Raw genomic sequence first — 17366 nt, 5'->3', positions numbered from 1 at the left:
TCTGCTTGTCCTGGACAAGTTACCCACTGTAGAGCACCCACCAGATCCATCAGCTGGCACCACCCAGGGGGGTAGGCAATTCACAGCTTCGGCATCTCAGTTTCTGAGACATGGAGTGAAACCCTCAGATTAAAGCAGAAGCTAAGAAACCTTCCCCCTTCCCGTCGCCCCTCCTTTTGATGGGAAAGTAATGCTGCTTAGAGCTCTGAAAATTCAGATGTGCTTGAGAGCAGGCTCCTAATATAAGGGACGAGTCTAATTATTTCCATATCTATAGGACAAGGAAATTTGCAGGCTCTGTGGAATAACTCAATTTGCTTTATCTCTACAGTTCTCACGTTATTCAATAAGTCAAGGCTTGGCAAAAAGAAAGACAGCAGTAGAGGGAGCCACTCAAAGCCCTAGAGAGACCAGAGCACAGACTTCCATGTGCCCTTCCCATGAAGAAACTCACGGAAAACAAGCTGCTGGGGCCTTAAACCCAGCAAATAAATCTGTTCCCCATCCACAGAGCAGTAACATGCTTAAATCAGATTCTAAACCCCCACCCCACCAGGACATGGGCCTCCAGGTTGGGAGCCCCACAAATCACATGGAAAGGTGACAGATTTCATAGTTACTCACAGCAACTGACAAATCCTCATTTCTCGTGCATTAACAGGGAAGGAAGGAGATGCAAACACAGCACTTAGAAGCACTAACAAACAATCCATGGATATCAGACCACTTAGTAATATAAATAGTGAGAACCGGTCTGTGTGCAAGACCTGGCATTCCTAGCCCCAACCACAACTGGCAAAACACACCAAGATGACAAAACCTGACTCCCCAAGGTGAAAGGAATCCTATACCAAGAGATCCAGATGACCGAGGAAGACTTTCGAATGCTATGTCAGGCCTTGTAGTCAACAACTGATAATGTTAACAGCACACCAGGCTTTTCAAATGCACTGGCAAGCAAAGTAATTTGGGATGGGATTTCCAAAGGAAGCAAGCAGTTCACGAATCCATCTCCAAAGGGAGAGAGCAGCATCTCCTCACCTCACAGCCTGCAACACATCTGAGCCTCGACATTCTGCCTCACATGTCTCTTTCATGTGCACATGCACACACACCCTGAGATGACAAAGGGGAAAACAGATATGGATGAGGGACACGTGCAGAACTGAATGCAGCCCGAGCCACACACAGGGCCTGTTAAAACTCTGTGAGTGCCACACCTCTCCAGAGTCCACATACAGAAGGCTGTCATGAACAATGGCCCTGAAGCTCTACTGGGATGCCACAATGACAGGCCTCTCTACTGGGAGGAGTCTGGTCCACGTTGAAAATGGAAGCTCAGTCAGCTTGAAGGTGTTCCAGCTCAGGGATCCAGCCCCAGGGAGGAGAGGAGTGCCACCACAGCCAGTGTCGCTGCCCTTTCATCCAGGACTCCCAGCCCCAAATGCTACGCAGGGACCTCCCCTGCCACCTCACTACCTAGCCAGGGTTTCTTCCAGCCCTGTAGAAATCCCTAAGGCATTTCTAGCTAACAGCTGGACCAGCTGACAGTGCCATGAGACAGAGAGCCAGGTCCATTATGACTGGCAGTTCCACACACAGGCAGCCCCTTGTATGGCAGAGAGAGCTGACTGTCTCCCACCCAGGCCATGCTCACCCACAGCCACACCTGGCCCTGGCCTGACAGACCCTTGGCCTTTACTTACTGGCAGAAATGGCTTCTGTTCATGAATTATTTGTGCAGATGAGGATGGAGGGGCTGAGGCCAGCCTGGGCAGCAGGGAAAGTGCCTCAGAAGGAGAAGGCCCACCAGCCTAGCACTCCAGGCCAGGCGAGGTATGCCCAGAGAGTGCAGCGCATCCCCCCTGCTTGCCATCGCTGAGGCTGCCTCACACTAACAAGCTCTCTGGTTCTCTCTGGCTCTCTGACTAACACAGCCAAGTGCTGAAGTCTGCAATACTTTGGCCTGATTTCGGTTGTTTGGTTCATGTATGGGTGCTGCTGGGGTTGGTGGCCCGTGATATAGAAAGGTCAGACTAGATTAGGGATTCTCAAACTTCATTGCACCCTGATCCATTTCAGACAACAAAAATTACTACACGACCCCAGGAGGAGAGACCAAAGCATGAGCCCGTCCAGCCCCGCTGTCCTGGGTGGGGGACCAAAGCCAGAGGCCCACTGCCCCGGGCAGGGGGACTAAAACCAAAGCTCAAGGGCTTCAGCCCCAGGCATGGGGCTGTAACCTGTGCCCCCGCAACCCAAGGCCTAAGCCCTCGGGTATCAGCTTTGGCCTCAAGCAGTGGGGCTTGGGCTTCAGCTTTGGCCCCGGGCCCCAGCAAGTCTAACGACAGCCCTAGCGACCTCATTAAAACAGGGTCCCGACCCACTTTGGTGTCCTGACCCACAGTTTGAGAACAGTTGGTGCTCTCTTCTGGCCTTAAACTCTGGCTACCACCACACTGTGCCATCCATCCTCATTCTCTCGACTGCTCCTTCCTGGCTAAGGCACAGATGCACTGGGGGGGAGGAGGTGCTTTCCAACACTAAGGTGTTACACCAGCCTCACCCACAGGAACATCACTCTGGAGGAAGCCCCACTGGCTCCCCCACTCCCTCTGGCAGCACCAGCTCCTGCAACACTTTCGTTTGTCCTGGTCGGCACTACACCCCCCACCCCACACAGAGGCAAAGCTGCCTGCTGCTCTCCCTTCTACCTCCATGCACACTTGGGAGCAGTGTCTGGAGGCAGGAAAGCAGGTAGGGCTGTGGGAAGGGCCCCCTGCTGCTGTGATTTTCCAGGACAGACATAGAAACATCTCACTTCTCTGGTACAATAGCAGAGCAGCCCACTCCAAAGTAGAGAGAGCACAGGTCCAGGAGAAGCAATGGGCAACTCCTGAATGAGAAGATTCTGAGGCAAGTTGCTGTGGAATTACACCAGGAAAAGTATGGTCAGAACCTGGCCCAATGTCTCTTTGCCTTCGCTCAGGTGGTTCAGGACCCATCAGGTGGTTCAGGACCCATCACTACAGGAATCCCATCTGATGCCACTGTTTCAAGGGAACACCCGCCAGCAATCTGCACGATAACCACACCTGGGAAAAGGCTACCAATGAGGAAGCATTTTTAGCAGGCTCCCTTTCCTTGGTACACATTAAATCTTGCTGACAGCAGGAACTCTGCTGGCAAAGGGCTGAGTGGGCTTTGCTGACTCCATGGGGTGGGTGGTTCACTACCCAAACCAGATACAGTGCACTCCATTTATAAAAATCACTGATATAAGGATCAACCACATACCATGATCAAAGCCACTGGGACAAAATCGTTCCTATACTAACTAAAATACTCTGCTTGTAAGACTCAAATCATCCAGGGCAGATGTGATTCTTACAAAAGGAATGCACGGTACAAGGGGGATGGCAGTGGCTACCTGGAGAGAGAGGATCTAACATGTGGGCTAAGCAGTCCTGAGAGAAGAGCACTAGAAGCAGTGAAGGTGGCTTGAGCTGAGCTTTGTTATTATTCATTTCTTTGTCATTAAGGACAGACCCCAGAAAGGGGTTAGCTGCTGCCCTGTGGGCTTTGCTTCTGAGTAGGCTGAAAGAGGCTCCCACTCCCTTTAAGAGATTTATCCCATTATTAGACGCTCACTTTAATGGTTTCCCATTAAAAGCAGCATGGACACAAATCCCTGAAGGGCAGACTGGCTTGTTTTACACCCTACAAATACCTTTCACCCCAGAGGCAGAGTCTCCATACATTGAACAGGTTCTATCCCTTTATCACAGAGCCCAGCGACATATTCTCCCTGTGCAAATAGCAGAGACAATGACCAGCAGCTCATAAATCTCCTCCAGTAGCAGATTTATTCATTCAATTTGTATCGTAGTACCGGATGCAGCAGGTCAGAGTCAAGGGTCAGAGGCTTGGTGACCAGGATTATTTCTGAACCAAGCAGGGTTCCTGAGCTGGCACTGCAGGCCTCCCCTCCCCCTGCCCCACTCACTCTCCGCTTCCAGCTTTATCTGGGACGGTTATTTATTAGCACTTATTGTAACAACTTTACCGGTTTTTCTAAATCACAGTGGTTGTGGAGCCAGACACACTGGAATGGTAGGAGCTTCGCGACCCAGGCTAACATAAACAATTAAGTGTGTCTTGTTTATTAAATGGAAAATAAATCCCACTCTCTGCCCTTGCCTCAAGCACAGATTTATATGCCCCAAGCCCCAGTTACTTTTCAAAGCACAGGTCCGTGGCCCTGACGAGGGGCTGAAAACTGGAAATGGACACACACCTCTTGGCTACACAACAAACAGGCTGTAGGTCGGCTTGCTGTAGCCACCACTCACACATGACAAGGCATTGAAGCCTCACACACTGATTTAGGTGAAGGAGAGGAGGTCACAAACCTGCTTTTCTTTCTTCTGAATTTTCATTATCAACTTGAGGATGAATGTTACTTCTGCAAAACACAACACAAACACTCAAAGTAAAGATCAGTGTAGCATCAGTGCTGGAAGCCTTTCAGCATAATGCCCCTGACTGACTGTGTGAACTCTAGTGAAACAGGCTGGACAAACCTCAGCCAGGCTGGAATATTGTTAGCAGGGATGGGGAACAGTGTCTATGGTCTACATCTCCTGATAAAAAAGAATCCACCAACTTGTCACAGACATAATAGTCACTGTTTACCAGACCTTGACAAAACACAGAGCTTTAGGCCTTGTCTGCACACACACGTACAGTCAAAAACCTATGTGAGTTAAATAGTGCAAACAATTCTATGGGTTTGATGCTGGTTACAGCACTTCCGTTTGTGCCTGTAAATTTACTGAAGCAAGACATGAATGTCCACATACACACTGGCAACTGTTTAACTAAATCAGCTTAAAATCACACCTCCAGTGAAAGCAGGGCAGTGGTGTGTGCCAAGCAGGCCTTCTGCTCAGATGCTCAAAGCCAGCAGAGAGAAGGCAAGTTAACACAGACATCTTCTCAGTTACCGCAGAGACCAGTGCACTACCCAGAGAGTGAATCAGAGGAGGTGTTATTCACACCAACTTCACTGGAAAGGAAGAACAATTAAAAACCCTGCCAAATGGGGAAAACAAAAGGGAAAGAATCAGAGAGGGCAAGCACGAGTTATAAACCAAGGAGAAACCTCTTCCCCCTCATTGTTTTGACAGCCCTTCATCTCCTTCCTTCTGGTGTGTGTGTTTGTAACCAACCTTTGGAAACCGGGGCTTGAAATTGTTTCCTTATTGAACAGTGCTTGCCTGTTCTTCCCCTCATGTGCGCGCACACACACGTTTGTCACTGAATGGCAGCCCATTAGCAATGAGCTGCCACGATCATGGGCACAGGACTCCAGATGCTGAGTTAGGAGCAGTGAAGCATTTATTTTGGAAAAAGATATTCAAACCCCTAACCTTCAGCATCGCAGCACAGATTGACCCACATTAGCTGGTGGTAACGGAAATCTATTACCCTAGAGGGGGGAACTGAGCCCAGCCCCATGTAATGACCCCAGAGGCGGGGGATGGGCCATCAGTGCCATTGACAGGTCGAGGGGAGTAAGCCCAGCCCAGCCCAGGTCTCGTCCACCGTGCTGCTCAGACGGTTCTCAGACATTTCCAGTGACATGTTTGCTGCAGTTGCTGTAGTGGCAGCGTGGGCCCTGCCAGAGAAGGTTCCTGTGTTCAGTGATTCTGGCAACTCTCCCCTGAAGAACACCAGCACAGCTGTTTGTAACAGTTCACATCTCAGCAAAAGCTGAACAGAATTTCATGGGATTTGGGTCTGTTCTACACAGGGAAAGTTACCAGTATAGTCATGCTGGTATAATTATATTGCTCTTATTGTTCTGGAATAAGAGTTATACCAGTATAACTAGAGTGGTATAATTAATTATACTGGCAAATTTCTCCACGTAGATAAGCCCAAAGAACAGACACTCCTGTGGCCTGAGGGCCTTTCCCCTGCTGAACATCAAATGCCAGCTGTAAACAATACTGAGACAAACATTTCTCAAAGAAAAGGTTGCAAGAATCCTTTGTAATGGAAAATACTAGACAACCTGAATATAGGGGTTGCTACCAGCTCTCTCCTTCTCTATTCTAGAGCATTTTAGCATTGCCAGTCCCAAAGAAACCTCCTAACACACCAGTAACACATCTCCCATCCACAAAGTGCCCACAGCTGTGCACAAATGTTTGCACCACGCCTTTAAGCGATTGCATTTGCTCTGAGCACCACTAAGCACCATGCCCTCCACCATAGGGCAGCACCAGCACAGACAGCAAGCGCTGATGTAGCTGTTACTCCTGCTCCCCGTTCTGTAACAGCTCAGAATGCTGGCTCCATCATCCCACCAGCCACTCCCCTGCCCGGGCCATTCAGACCCAGGAAAAGCCAAGGTAGTCCCTGGTCACCCCTGAATCTGCCTGTCCCTCCTACCTTGACACTCCCATAGCTGCATAGAACAAACAAACTGACAAAACTTATTAACAGCTTGAAAGAGAACTTTCTAAAATATTTTTGGTTTCAGAGATTCATCTGCAAAACAAGAGACAAAACACAAAGGCGAGTGGCAGACACACAGATACAAGGACACATATGGACAGGCCCCTCCCCAGGTGGACACATTTTGGTGCCTTGGAAGCCGCACATCTTTAAGGCTGCAGAAAAGGGGTTGTCGGCTGCACACAAGGTTTCCAAAGCCCCCACCCCAAAGCAATCAGTTATCTCCCTATTGGGCACTGCCTAGTCAGCTCTGTCTCCCTCCCCTGCAGAGATCAATACACCTCCAGGGTCACTCCTTAGGCAGGGAAGGAGTGGTTGAGGGAATTTGATGGACAGCAAGAAGAGGTCCAGAAGGATGTTCTCACTCCAGAACCAGGCTCAGAAAGTGCCTCTGAAAGCTCCGAGTAAGCAACTGTAACCAATGTAGAGTGCTTCACAGTGTGAGCTAGCCAGGGCCAACTCCTCCTCCTGCATTCCTCAGCTGAATACCTGTCCCCGACAAAGCCCCAGGATCAAGAACTTCCCATATGACAAGCAGCGCAGGCACAGGCATTATGGACTCGTAGCGCAGAGAAAAGAAGCAGCTTAACATGGCAAAGTATGCTGGGAGCTCTCTGCTGCTACCTGCCCCAGGCATATGAGATAAGGGGCTCATCATTTCTCATTTCCTGGCATCCAAATGAGAAAACACAGCTGTGGCAACAGCTCTGCCCTGGGCACAGCTGAAGAGATGGGTTCAGGGTGCTGGTAGGACAGGCCTGAACTGGTCTATTTCCATATATCTGCCTGCAAGGCTGAGAGATCTCATTGGGCAAAGCCACCTTCCCAATGCACCCTGCTAGAGCTGGGAATTCAGTCTGCCAGATCCAGTGGGTGAAGCCAGACTCCAGTGCACCACCACTAGCAGGGTTAATCTCACCTCAGAGCACCACCACTAAGCCAGCGTGGCTTTGGAGACAGGGAGCTGCCACGGTAATGGCTCCCCCTCCCTCACAGAGGAGGTGCCATAAAGCCATTTGAGGGAGTGGCAGGGCTTAACTCTCCTTGGGGTGTGGTTGAGAAGGTGGTCTTGGCCCCTATTTTAAGGCCAGTCCTTGTCCTGCCTGGCTCTCTCCTCCTCCCCTTGTATTGGTGCTTCGCACTCCATCTCCATTCCCCAGTCTCTCCCCATCCTCTGGTTATTCTGGGATCTCCTCATCCCATGTTTTCCTGTTCCCCAGCCCCACATTCTCGATGGGGGATGGGGAGTAGGGCTCAGCTAGGCAATAGTTCTTTCCAGATATAAGAAGCATCCTAACTCCACAGGTTTCCCCTGCATCCTCTCCCATGTGCAGAGGCTCCTGTGCTTGAGGCTGGGGACACTGAGCAGGCCTGAGCATCTTCTCACGCAGGTGTCTTCTCCCACAATGGAGAATGCAGACATGTCCCACATACACTCTGTGGGGAGACACAGCTACACTTCCCCAGTAGCCATGGCCAGGCCAGAAGTAGGGTGCTAACTGGCAACAGGAAAAACATAAACAAACTGGCAAGTCAGATTCTGCTCTGACAACCTGCAGGGGAGGAATCCTCCTGTGAAGAGCAGCCTCCAGACTAGCCTCAGTAGCAGACAGCACCTGCATGGATCTTGCTGTCAGATCAGACTGTTCACATTGTGGCCACCTGCTGCAAACCCTCTTTCCATTGCATTAGGTTTTCTTTTGCCCATCCCGTCGCCCCCATCCTCCTGCCGTGCCAGGAATTTAGTTACGGAAAGAGAACACGGGGCCGCCACCTCCTCTTCCTCCCACACTGCAGCACATCCCCATCCCATGGGCCTTCACCTCCTCCTCCCCCTCTACAGAGGATATGGGAAGCCAATGGGCCCTGCAAGTTGTTTCAGTGCTGGCTGCAGGGCACTGGCCTAGTTCAACTCTTATGTACCTTGGCATTAACACTAATGCCCCCATGCAGCATGTGGCTGGCAGGCAACTGAACCCTTCCACTAGTCTGAACTTCCATGCATGACTAAAACCTCAGAGTGACCAGGGCTCATGTTCCCTCCAGGGGGCTAAACCGTGCTCTGGAGGCTCAGGTATTCCCTATTCAGACTATTCAAACAGCCCAGGAAAGCAAGCCCTGGCTGTGGAGGGCAGCAAACACAGGTTTCCAGCTGGCAGCAAGTACCCCAAACACGAGCCAAACCCCATGCCAGACGAGCCCACACATGATCCAGGCACCCCATGAAACATCTGAGGAAGAAGATTTTAACTGTACTTTTGGACAGGAAGCTCACTAACCTGGGCTCCCTACCTTTTAAGCAAGCCTCCCTTCCCCATAAACATGAGAGTCCCCAGTGGGAGGGATCTTGGGCAGCAAGATGAGCACATCACTGCAGCTGGATGTGTCTGCTAACACAATCTGCGACAAAGCTGACAATCCTGTCACCATTGTTATGTTCCAGAGTTAACCATCATTCGATCAACTGTTTTTTTCAGGCTCCCTGTAGACAGCACTGCACCTGTTCATACTCAGGTGAGATTCATGGATTCCAAGGTCAGAAGAGACCACTGTGATCACAGAGTGTGACCTCCCATCTCACACGTCAGAGACCTCCCTCCAAATAATTCCTAGAGCAGAGCATTTAGAATAACATCTCATCTTGAGTGTAGCCTTGTAACCAGACGTGCTAGAAATCTGTCTGGGTTCTGGTTTGTTTTTAAGTGAAATCTTTGATCCACAGACATGATGTGCATGGTAGGAAATGCACGAGTGTCAATCCACCCCATACCACAAAGCAGCACGTAACCAATCACTAGCTCTCCGAGCCATTAGCTCTCACAGTGGACAGTGAAACCCAGAGGCCCAGGGCTGATAGTACCATTCTATCTATGACACACACTGGATTGAATGGCATCCCCTGGTCTCCTTTCAGCACTGGACCGTGGTCCTGTGTCTTGCTTTGCCAAGGCACCCAGCAGCAACAAAGCACCCAGTTTCTTCCACTCGCAGGAATGACTATTTCCAACACATGGCAGCATGAGGCCAGGGCACAGTGAGGTGGGTGTGGTATGATTCCCCTCCCATCTTTGGAAAATGGAGCTTCTCCTACAGTCAGACATATTCCCCTTCCAGAGTCTGTGTCACTCCACCAACGCTTTTCCTCCTGCAGGGCCCCTCCAAGCCAGCTCCTGCCCACCCTCATTAGAGGGTTCCACCCTGGGGCCCCACACCATGAAGTGGCATCCAGTCCTGTCCCACTCTACCTTCTCTAAAGCTACACCCAGCAGCTTTTCCCTTGTCTGACTCATTGGCCAAACAACCCGCACCTCCTCAGTGTCCTTGACCCTCCCTTCTTCCATTGCCCCTCTCCAGCTCTTCCATTGACTCTTTGCATGGAGAAACCCACAGCTCTGTCCTCTTTACTGTATTGCCCCAGAACTGTATTTTTGGGGTTTGCTCCCCTTCACCGGACTCTGAAGCTGAAGAATGGTGTTTTGACCCTTTGTTAAGTTCCCTGTGTCCCTCTGGCAACGAGTTTTTGCCATCCCTGGAATGGAGCTGAAACAAGATGAATGCAGCTGCCAGTTTGACACATTTAGCTAACGGTGCACTGACTTTATCGCAGCAAGACATCTGTGTGCAGCTGCATCAGCCAATTCCAGCTCTGGGAACAGCACATGGCATGTGTCTGCACAGAACAGCCTGCAGGGGGAGCACAGGATGAGATGCTCACTACAAGATCTCCCACCCATGGAATGAATTTGAACAGAAGAACAGACAGGACATTGGCAATCCCTGAGGGTCCTCCCTCACCTCCCCCATCCATCACAGTGCAGAATGGAGGAGAGGGTTAGCATCACCTTCCACATTTCATTAGCAGAACTTCTCACCTTCTCACTCCAAAGCAAAGTACGAGAGCCCCCTTGTAAATCTGTAAGGGCTTCAGTAACTCAGCCCTAAGTTCTGACCCAGCCTGACTCCTAGAAACGAGAATATACAAAGCAGGTTCCTCTGGGAGTTCTGCTGCAGGCTCGGGAGCTTCCAGAGAAGCAGAAGGACTCTGAAGCCATGTGCTTTTGCTAGGCATCTGCTTCCAAGGTGGCACTTCAGCAATGCTTCCTGCAAGTAAACACAGATGCATTGCTACAAGCCCCTCAGTTGCCAGACTAGTCAAGGCTAAGCATATCAGTACCCTGCAAATCCAGTGGGCTACCAAGAAACAACATGGGATAGTGTTTTGCACCAAAACCAAAAAGGCCTTGAACTATGCTAGATGCCAATCTGAGACAGACATTGTTCAACCACCAGTGCAGAGGTCCCACCCATCCTCCATTACCTCTCTGTTCAATCTCTTTTTAACTTCAGCAGTTGCTAGAAGACAAGACAAGGATGCAAAAGGAGAAAGGTTTCCAGAGTGTTGTGTGCAGCAAGGAGCTAGCAAACAGCAGTGCAGTGACTGTGAAGGCAACCCCTGCAGCATTTACATGCTCTCAAGGCCAGGGACATTATACCACAGGGGTCGGCAACCTTTCAGAAGTGGTGTGCTGAGTTTTCATTTATTCACTCTAATTTAAGATTCTGCGTGCCAGTAATACATTTTAACATGTTTAGAAGGTCTCTTTCTATAAGTCTATAATATATAATTAAACTATTGTTGTATGTAAAGTAAATAAGGTTTTTAAAATGTTTAAGAAGCTTCCTTTAAAATTAAATTAAAATGCAGAGCCCACTGGACTGGTGGTCAGGACCTGGGCAGTGTGAGTGCCACTGAAAATCAGCTCGTGTGCCACCTTCGGCACCCGTGCCATAGGTTGCCTACCCCTGTTATACCGGCATGGCTTTGTTTCTCACTGCTCCCCTACCAACTCATCTGGCACCTGTCTGCACTCTGTCACCCCCAAGCGCTGGGTGCTGCTGGTGCCAGAGCCTTTTCCTCTGTGGGTCTCACCTACTTTATCCAGATCATTTCAGACTGGAGATGAAACTACCTCTCTTCCCAATGCAGAAATCCTTCAGCGTTCCCTCCTGCTCCACTGTCCCCTCCTCACCACATTCAGATTTCTGCAAAGCATGCTTGGAAGGGAAGGGGTTTGCATGGAAGAGCACCATCGAGACACAACAGCACACTCAGAGGGAACAGAAAGAACTTCAGCTCCTCTCATCAGCAAAGGAAAATCCCCTAACACGGGGTGGGCAAACTACGGCCCGCAGGCCAGATCCGACCCGTTAGAGCTTTGGATCCGGCCTGCAAGATAGCCACCCCTGTGGCACCACAAACCCCGCTCCACTCCCGGAAGCGGCTAGCACCATGTTCCTGTGGCCCCTGGGGAAGGAGGGGTGCACAGGGTGCTCAGCATGCTGCTCTCACCTGCAGGCACCGCCCCCTGCAGCTCCCATTGGCCGGGAACGGGGAACCACAGCCAATGAGAGCTTCAGGGGAGGTACCTGCAGGTAAGGGCAGCACGCAGAGCACTCTACCTTCTCTCCCTCGGGGACACAAGGATGTGGTGCTGACCACTTCCGGGAGCGATGCGGGGCCAGGGCAGGCAGGGAACCTGCCTGAGCCACTGCACACCACTGCCACCCCAGAGCCACTCAAGGCAACTGGCGCCAGGCCGGAGCCTGCACCCAGAACCCCTCCTGCACCCTACATGCCAACCCCCTACCCTGAGCCCCCTAACCCCCTCCCACACCCTCCTGCACCCAACCCCCTGCCCAGAGCCCCCTCCCACACCCTCTTGCACACCAACCCCCTGCCCTGAGCCCCCTTCCATACTCCACACCCCATCCCTGCACCCCAATCCCCTTCCCTGAGCCCCCTTGTGCACCCCACACCCCTCCTGCAACCCAACCCCTTGCCTTGAGCCCCTTCCTGCACACCACATCCCTTTCCACACCGCGCACTCCCTCCCACTCCCCAACCCCCTGCCTCAGCCCTACATTCATGGTCCTGCATGCAATTTCCCGATCCAGAGGTGGCCCTCTGGCCAAAAAGTTTGCCCACCCCTGCCCTAACAGCACATCTGTTCCCCAGTGCTACTGGGCTGGGCCAGCACTAGGTATGAGCCCAAGCCTCAGAAGGAGACTTCAGAGTGCTACCTGGTGAGCCACAAGGATACCCAAGGAGGATGGCCCCAATGGTGCTGGGAATTGTGGTAATGGACCAAAATCAAGATCCTCATAGACTCATAGACTCTAGGACTGGAAGGGACCTCAAGAGGTCATCGAGTCCAGTCCCCTGCCCTCATAGCAGGACCAAATACTGTCTAGCCCATCCCTAATAGACATTTATCTAACCTACTCTTAAATATCTCCAGAGATGGAGATTCCACAACTTCCCTAGGCAATCTATTCCAGTGTTTAACTACCCTGACAGTTAGGAACTTTTTCCTAATGTCCAACCTAAATCTCCCTTGCTGCAGTTTAAGCCCATTGCTTCTTGTTCTATCATTGGAGGCTAAGGTGAACAAGTTTTCTCCCTCCTCCTGATGACACCCTTTTAGATACCTGAAAACTGCTATCATGTCCCCTCTCAGTCTTCTCTTTTCCAAACTAAACAAACCCAATTCCTTCAGCCTTCCTTCATAGGTCATGTTCTCTAGACCTTTAATCATTCTTGTTGCTCTTCTCTGGACCCTCTCCAATTTCTCCACATCTTTCTTGAAATGCGGTGCCCAGAACTGGACACAATACTCCAGTTGAGGCCTAACCAGCGCAGAGTAAAGCGGAAGAATGACTTCTCGTGTCTTGTTTACAACACACCTGTTAATGCATCCCAGAATCACGTTTGCTTTTTTTGCAACAGTATCACACTGTTGACTCATATTAAGCTTGTGGTCCACTATGACCCCTAGATCTCTTTCTGCCATACTCCTTCCTAGACAGTCTCTTCCCATTCTGTATGTGTGAAACTGATTGTTCTTTCCTAAGTGGAGCACTTTGCATTTATCTTTACTTGAACTTCATCCTGTTTACCTCAGACCATTTCTCCAATTTGTCCAGATCATTTTGAATTTTGACCCTGTCCTCCAAAGCAGTTGCAATCCCTCCCAGTTTGGTATCGTCTGCAAACTTAATAAGCGTACATTCTATGCCAACATCTAAATCGTTGATGAAGATATTGAACAGAACCGGTCCCAAAACAGAGCCCTGCGGAACCCCACTTGTTATACCTTTCCAGCAGATTTGGGAGCCATTAATAACTACTCTCTGAGTACGGTTATCCAGCCAGTTATGCACCCACCTTATAGTAGCCCCATCTAAATTGTACTTTCCTAGTTTATCTATAAGAATATCATGCGAGACCATATCAAATGCCTTACTAAAGTCTAGGTATATCACATCCATCGCTTCTCCCTTATCCATAAGGCTCGTTATCCTATCAAAGAATGCTATCAGATTAGTTTGACATGATTTGTTCTTTACAAATCCATGCTGGCTATTCCCTATCACCTTACCACCTTCCAAGTGTTTGCAGATGATTTCTTTAATTACTTGCTCCATTATCTTCCCTGGCACAGAAGTTAAACTAACTGGTCTGTAGTTTCCTGGGTTGTTTTTATTTCCCTTTTTATAGATGGGCACTATATTTGCCCTTTTCCAGTCTTCTGGAATCTCCCCCGTATCCCATGATTTCCCAAAGATAATAGCTAGAGGCTCAGATACCTCCTCCTCTATTAACTCCTTGAGTATTCTAGGATGCATTTCATCAGGCCCTGGTGACTTGCAGGCATCTAACTTTTCTAAGTGATTTTTTACTTGCTCTTTTTTTATTTTATCTTCTAAACCTACCCTCTTCCCGTAAGCATTCACTATACTAGACATTCCTTCAGACTTCTCAGTGAAGACCGAAACAAAGAAGTCATTAAGCATCTCTGCCATTTCCAAGTCTCCCATTACTGTTTCCCCCTCCTCACTGAGCAGTGGGCCTACCCTGTCCTTCGTCTTCCTCTTGCTTCTAATGTATTGATAAAAGCAATATTATTATTATAATGATATTGTGCAGCTAAGGCAGGAGTGGGCAAACATTTTGGCCCGAGGGCCACACTGGGGTTGCAAAATTGTATGGAGGGCTGGGTATGGAAGGCTGTGCCTTCCCAAACAGCCTGGCCCCCACCTCATCTGCCCCCTCCCACTTCCTGCCCCGACTACTCCCCTCAGCACCCCTGACCCATCCAACCCCCCCTGCTCCTTGTCCCCTAACTGCCCCCCAGGACCACACTTCCATCCAACCCCCCTCCTCCCAGTCCCCTGACTGCCCCAACCCCTAGCCACACCCCCGGGATCCCATGCCTATCCAACATCCCCCGTTCCCCGTCTCCTGACCTCTAGCCACAGCCCTGACCCTGACACACTCCCTGGAACTCCCACACTTATCCAACACCCCCATTTCCCGTCCCCTGACCACCACCCCCAATCTCTGTCCCATCCAACCCGCCCCTGCTCCCTGTCCCCCCAGTGTTCCCCGGGACCACCCGCCCCTTATCCAACCCCCCGGCCCCAGCCCCCTTACCATGCCGCTCAGAGCAGCATGTCTGGCAGGCATGCCACCCAGTCGGAGCTAAACACACTGCTGCTCTGCTCATCAGGAGCGCACGGCTCCGCTGTCCAGGAGGGACAGCAGGGGAGGGGCCGAGTGCTAGCCTCTCCAGCTGGGACCTCAAGTGCCAGGCAGGACAGTCCCATGGGCCGGATGTGGCCCGTGGGCTGTAGTTTGCCCACCTCTGGGTTAAGGGAAAGTGCTGCAAAGGAATCATTCAGGGAAGCACTACCTGCAATCTGATGTCAGCAAAACTGTCACTACAGGGTGTCTCCCACTCAAACTCATTCAGATGGAGCAGACTGAACAATCAGGGTAGATCTAAATCTTAAGAGCCACAGTATTCACCCAGGTTTCCTGGCCAAATTCCATCAGGACAATTGCAGCCGCAACTGGATATGGTATTTTACTTCACGGCCCATTCTAACATACTGGGTGTCACCTCTGTGCACTTTTAAACAGCTGCCATGTTCCACCACAGAGGTAGCAGCAGTCCAGCAACGAGTAGAGGGATTGCAGTTTCTGTACAGAGATATCTTGTCTCCGGTATGCTCTTACGGTTTTGCAGTTCTTAAGCAAACTGGTTACTGCTGTTCTGAACACCATTTTTTCAAATTAACAAAACGATTGCATTGAGGTTTGCTGTACACATAACATATAAGCTCCCTGGGATGTTTACACTGTTATGTCTCTAAGAGAAGGTTAGCTAATGCTGTGAGCCTGAAGGAAAACATCTCTCTGTTTGGGGGCAGCAGGGAGGAGAAGACAAAAAAGCCCCTCTCCCACAGTAAACATTTACCCAAATGGGTATTCAATTCAATTCCAAGGTCTAATCTTTCCTATTTCCCCTTCTCATTCCCACCTCTTCCTCTGACAGTCCTCCTCAGAGCTCACTCAAGATGGAGCAACTTCAGACGTGGTCACCATGCAGGTTCTTGCTGCTTAAAGAGTTTTTGTGAGTGTCACTCCATTCTGTAAGCCAAAGCCACACTCAGATGAGAAATCCTTTTGCAGGGAGAAATATCTCTATAAGAATCAAGAGAATCATCTGGCTGCTCAGCCTTCCACTTGCTGCCAAAACTACTGGAAAGACATGTATGGATTACACACAAATGGCTGGAAATCATCATCATCATCAGGTCCAGTAAAGAGAATTCTCTTGCAGCCAATTCCCACATAGATATGGAGAAATGGATGAGGGATTGGCCCATATCCTCCCAACTACAAACACTGCATACACTGTGACGCTTACGAGCTCTAAGAGACCAAGAAGCAAAGTATTAGTGCAAATCAATATAACTTTACGCCAGGAAGATCAACAACAGAGGCTCTTTTTGCACGGAGGCAGCTAGTGGACAAAGGAAAAAAAAATATTCATATGGTTCCACAAGTTCCAAAGGAAAACATCTAATGGTACATGAGGGAGAAAACAGGTACCAGAACTTGTTCAAGGCATGTATGTATTAGTAATATTAGTAGTCAGAACTTCTAGTGGTGAAACAGATGAACTATCAATAAAGGTGGGAGTACGTCAGGGATCAGCACTGAGCCCTCTCTTGTTTATCCTCATCTTGGATACCCTCACAAGGAACATACAGAAGGAGGCACCTTTGTATATGTTTGCAAATTATATTCTATTCAGTGAGGAGAACTATAGTCTAGAAGAGCATCTTGATAAATGGAGAGATGTGCTGAAGAGACATAGGCTCTAAATAAGCCAAGGAAAAATATTATAATTATTATAATTACAAAAATGTGAATGCTGAAAAATTATCCATGAAACTAGATGGGCAGACAATACTGAAAATGCAGAGTACCTAGATTCCCAAATCCAGGAAAATGGGGAAATAGAAAACAAAAGTAGAGGTAGGATAATAAATGCTTGGCTCAAATGGAGAGAGATAAGTAGTGTAATATTTGACGGGAAGATTCTAGTTATAGTAAAAGGGAAAGTCTATAAAACGATGGTCTATCTAGTTCTGATGTATGGCGCTGAGTGTTGGGCAACAAAGAAGAAACATGAGCAAATGATCTGTTTCACAGAAATGCAGATGTTGAGAAGGATGAGTAGCGGTAAGCAAAAAAGACCACGTGAGGGTTTGCGCTTCTGGTTGCAGGGCAATGCAGCCTAGTGGCCAGAGTCCATAGAACTGCCCCTGGTTGCAGGGCAGTATGGCCTAGTGGCCAGAGTCTCTAGGGTCACCCCGGGTTGTTGGGCAATGTGGTCCAGTGGCCAGTGACTCTCCCACTCCACCGGGTCCCGGCCTCTGGCCCTAACCGCAGCATAGGACCTTGCCCCTGGCTCAGTGGGTGGTTCCTA

At 49.7% G+C, this 17366-nt stretch overlaps 1 protein-coding gene across 17 annotated transcripts in view; it reads right to left on the bottom strand.

Annotated features, from left to right (window-relative positions):
- The window catches only part of CHD6 (chromodomain helicase DNA binding protein 6), a 213768-nt gene that overhangs the window by 133148 nt on the left and 63254 nt on the right, over positions 1–17366 (bottom strand). For 8 of the 17 annotated variants that reach the window (XR_007768567.1, XM_050918575.1, XM_050918559.1 and 5 more), the window contains one exon: positions 4413–4465. The exons of 2 other annotated variants lie outside the window; for them this stretch is intronic. Coding sequence is in view for 13 of the 15 variants with exons in the window: in XM_050918575.1 (XP_050774532.1) it covers positions 4413–4465 (53 nt within the window). In the remaining 2 variants the exon portion in view is untranslated. Of the gene's footprint in view, positions 1–1041; positions 1117–3730; positions 3809–4412; positions 4466–10367; positions 10627–17366 lie in introns of those variants that run through there. 7 more of the 17 variants (XM_050918564.1, XM_050918568.1, XM_050918566.1 and 4 more) reach the window with 4 other exon arrangements.

The sequence above is a fragment of the Gopherus flavomarginatus genome, chromosome 11 (genome assembly GCF_025201925.1).
Source record: "Gopherus flavomarginatus isolate rGopFla2 chromosome 11, rGopFla2.mat.asm, whole genome shotgun sequence".
NCBI classification, from domain to species: domain Eukaryota; kingdom Metazoa; phylum Chordata; order Testudines; family Testudinidae; genus Gopherus; species Gopherus flavomarginatus.
Note: the sequence above shows the minus strand (reverse complement) of the source record. Positions and strands in the feature narration are given on the sequence as shown.